General features: G+C 41.8%; 1 protein-coding gene across 1 annotated transcript in view; it reads right to left on the reverse strand.

Annotated features, from left to right (window-relative positions):
• The window catches only part of srrm4 (serine/arginine repetitive matrix 4), a 59,266-nt gene that overhangs the window by 1,184 nt on the left and 53,973 nt on the right, over nt 1-4,109 (reverse strand). The window contains exons 9-12 of the mRNA XM_020623940.1: nt 3,165-3,484; nt 2,778-2,972; nt 2,056-2,157; nt 1,779-1,934 (exon numbers count right to left, since the gene is read on the reverse strand). Coding sequence (XP_020479596.1) covers nt 1,779-1,934; nt 2,056-2,157; nt 2,778-2,972; nt 3,165-3,484 — 773 coding nt within the window. The remainder of the gene's footprint in view (nt 1-1,778; nt 1,935-2,055; nt 2,158-2,777; nt 2,973-3,164; nt 3,485-4,109) is intronic.

The following is a 4,109-nucleotide window of genomic DNA, read 5'->3' on the forward strand; positions in this document are numbered from 1 at the left end:
AGGGGAGAGAAGGGCGGAGGAGAGGCAGCGGCTGCCGAATGGCCCTGACAGCAGATCACTGTCCCCATAATGCCATTACATTTAAAAGCAATATTCTCATGATAGTTTGACCTTCATAATGCGATTCCTTGACCATGAAAACCTTCCCCTAGCATTTGGAATCCCATTGATATCATCATTAACTCATGATATATCATCTGAGCTGCAAGTCTGTAGCTTTATTTGTTGTCTCACGATAGCGAGTTTTACGTGAGCCCTATAAATGTGAACATTCTGGATCAGTAGGTCCAGAATATTACTTGGATCCAGATCATACTTAGGTGTGTGGTGGATATTATGTGGATGTGGTGCAGTTTTTGTCCAACCATTCCAGGCAATGCCTATGGAGTTAGAAGCAAAAGCATTGAAATTGGCCCTATCTCACAAGGGTGAAGAATCTTTTAAAACATTCCTGGATCCAGATCAGCACCACAGTCTAATGGATTGTTCCAAATCCTACCTCTCTGAAAAACCTAATCCCAATCCATTCATTACTTTTTGAGTTGTGCTGTGAAGAAACCAACCAACAAATTAACAAACCAACAAACGCTGGGCTAATGGTGCTCTGTGTCTGCTGGATGTGTAAATACACTGTTTGAAATCCATGTCTTGTGTTCTTTTGTTTAGATGTCTGGGTGTGTATCATTTGCTGCTGTCAAAGAGCAGTGTGAAATGAAAGAAAAATAAAGCTAACTGTGTGGCAGACACAATGGGGGGATATTTGCTAAGGATTTCCAGCTCATTTTCTGGTGCTAAACAGTGAAATTGTGTGTTCATATTTACTAAGGAGTCACAGTGGGGTTTTGCGGCAGAGAAACAGAAGAAATGCATCATCGCAGGAGTTTGCACATTTGGTCTCATGCAATATGTATTTTACAGTGTTCCCATCCAGGGACTCAAAAATCAGGGAGGAGAGGATGGAACTTTATACAAATACCCTCTGCACCTGATGATCTGATTTACCACCGCTGAGACAGAGTGAACTGTGGATGAAATCTAACTTCAGGTGAAAGCAGGTGTAAAATTTGGGGCCCTGAAGTCAGCATGGCAGCTGTTACTCACACTCGAAGAGACGATGCCTGTAAATCACATTGTTCACCAGAGTAGAATGTGAGGGACTTTTAAAGGCTTTCAGGTCAAACCAGGCTTCAATTACTGAATGAAATAAATGATGATTTGACAATGTGACTGTTGTTCTGAAATATGTTTGTTGATTTCTTCAATCATATTACAGTTTAGTTGGTGTAAACTACACTTCTCTCTACGCTTCCTCTCGGTCCACATGTGCACAGCAGCCTTCAGGCAGCAGATCTGAAGTGGAGGTGTATTCAAATTAACACAACTGCGGCAGTGCACATTTACATCATCAATCTTGGAAAATATGCCACTAAATAAAAAAACTGCGTTGCCGCAATATTTTCCATGCCTGAGGATAATTTGCAACAGGTTTAGTAAATATCCCCCAATCTGTTTAGAGAAACCTGCTTGTTCTTTTTTCACATTTACGATTGCCTGTGTTCGCCATCTGCTTCCTTAGCACATGTGATGACTTCAGAGCTGACGGTTAGCTCATCCTTGGGCTAAATGCCATTTCACACGACTCATCAACATGAGAGAAGGATTCCAGGTTGGGTCTTGTCCAACTGAGGGGGCAGGTGGGACCAGCAGTATATTTCTGCTGCCTTTAGGCATCAAAATGTGTATTGTAGCTATAAATAACCAGGCTGGGAACGCTGTACCTTGTGATTCGGCGTGCTTCCAGATGGCTCGGCGAGTCTCTCCTCCTTTTCTTCATAGGAGAGTAGGATTTGCGTCTTCGTCTCTTCCCACTAACCTTATGTGCATGCTTCACATCTGTCCCTCTAGAGCTAGGTGTTCTCTTTCTGTCTCGCAGTCTGAGATGCAGACAAATCAATGTGAAAATTCAATCACCAACAATGTAAATATGTTGTATATTAGTTCTTGTTCAGCAATAACAAGGAGTCATCAGCAGCTGGAACATTCTATAGAGTTCACCTGTCTGCACTGTATCTGGAGTAGCTTCCTCTGGAGCTCAGGCTCGCCACGCTGCCTCGTCGCCTCAGGTCAGTTGAATAACTCGGTGAACGTGAGTATGAGCTGCAACAAGGGAACTGCAATTATTTGCTGGAACTGAGCAAAGATCCAATAGGTAAGGTTCCACAAATCTCTGTGCAACCTTTTGAAATTTCAGATTAAACAAGACTCATTATGTTTCTGTAACTTTTTTTGCAAGTGTATTATATATACAGTACATCGAGCATCAATGATCTGATTCATTATGACAATTTTCTCCACCTATGAGAGAATTTATATTTGTGTTTATGAATACATTTGTCTGTGGTGTTATTATCAGTAAGTGTTAACCTCATGGTGGCGCTAGAGGAGGTCAGGGGATCACCAAAGTCATTAGGATTCATTGCCCGGGATCTGTGAATGTCTGTACTAATGATATGCCGATTCATCTAGCATGTTTTCATCAGCCTTAATAATATTTTCTGTTTTTAACCTGAAGGGGAAACAGATGGGGAATGACATGCAACAAAAGCTGAGTGACTGAATGTGACCCAAAGACATCGTGGTTAATCATCAGGCCACCAGAATGCTCTACATTTCCTCTTTTTTGTGCACAAAATGAAAAATGTGAGTGGACATATACTTAGTGGAACTTGGGTATTAGTGGATGTTAGTAATGTACACCATAAAAGTAGTTAATCCACCTGCAAGATGACAGCGACGGGCTTCGAGAGTAGCGTCCAGAGTATCTGGAACTCCTTGAGGACCTGCTCCTGCTCCTGCTGCTGGATGACCGAGTTTTCAGTCGCCTTTGAAACGACTTGCTCATCCTCTGTGAACAGCTGGAAGCCTTTGGAGACCTCACAGCCTGTACCCGACACCCCAAGGTTATCTGCTCTCTGCAAAGAAAACACATTGAGACGTTTCACTACTCTGAGTGATGACACCCAGGGTTGTTTTTAAGAAATGGTCTCTCTTTTTCCTCCCTTTTAAGATGAATATTTCAAAAGAGGAAACAGAAGAGAAACAGCTTGCAATTTGTTTTGAAAGCATTCATTCAGATAGGTCATTTATTATGAACACAACATTACCTCTTGTCGCTTGCAGTGAAAATGGTCGCAGACAGGCCGTCCTCCCCATATGGTTTGCACAAGGAAGCGTAGCTGGTCACAGAGTTTCCTGAGTCAGAGGCATTGTCTCTGTCAGTGAACTTCAGCTTCTCTGGTGAGGCCAGACGTTGACAGTGATTCTTCTTGTCAGTGACACTTGTTCGAGAAACACCTGTTTTGCTCGATGGTGGTGAAGATGTGTCATTCCCAGAATCGTAATCGTGCGGAACTTCGGTCTGACTCGATAACTGCTGAGGCCCTTTTCCATGTAAAAGCTCTCCTCCAGGTTTTGAGGACAAAATCTGCAAACAGACAAAACAGGCTGCAGCTTAAAACCGTGTGTTGACAAATGGAACCTGCTGCTTTGATGCACTGTGAACACTCTATTACAAAGGCACATATTCCCTCAAAAACACAGAAGAGATTTCTTTGTTCCCCAGGACAGAAAACTTTGAAAGATAAGGACTTCATGCAAATTTGAAGCATGCGATTAACTTCAAATGAATGTCTGAACTCAACTAAAGTCAAAGAAATCAAAAAGAAACAAATTTAGATAACATAAGAAAAACTAAACTAAAGCAATAACATGAAAGGAAGAACAAAAGTGTAGAGAAGAAAGAAGAACTATGTGTGGAAAAGTCTACCTGTTCTAACACGAGTGAAGAGAAAAGAGTAAACAACAGCCCCATTGAAAAGCCTCATTTAAAGAACATTGAACAAACATCACAGAAATGGGTATTATGTAGAAATGAAAAGGATTGTAGACAAAGAGAGATCCCATCAGTCTAACTAAGAAAGCCATCAGATGACTGTGCACTTTCTCCTGCAAGAAGTAAATTATTAGCCTGCACCGACCTAGAAGTAAATCCCTGAATCTGCGGATAGCATCGACTTACCAATCAAGATTTCCTCCTTAAGTAGGTAAGG

The sequence above is a fragment of the Monopterus albus genome, unplaced genomic scaffold, assembly GCF_001952655.1.
Source record: "Monopterus albus unplaced genomic scaffold, M_albus_1.0 scaffold317.1, whole genome shotgun sequence".
In the NCBI taxonomy this organism is placed as follows: Eukaryota; Metazoa; Chordata; class Actinopteri; order Synbranchiformes; family Synbranchidae; genus Monopterus; species Monopterus albus.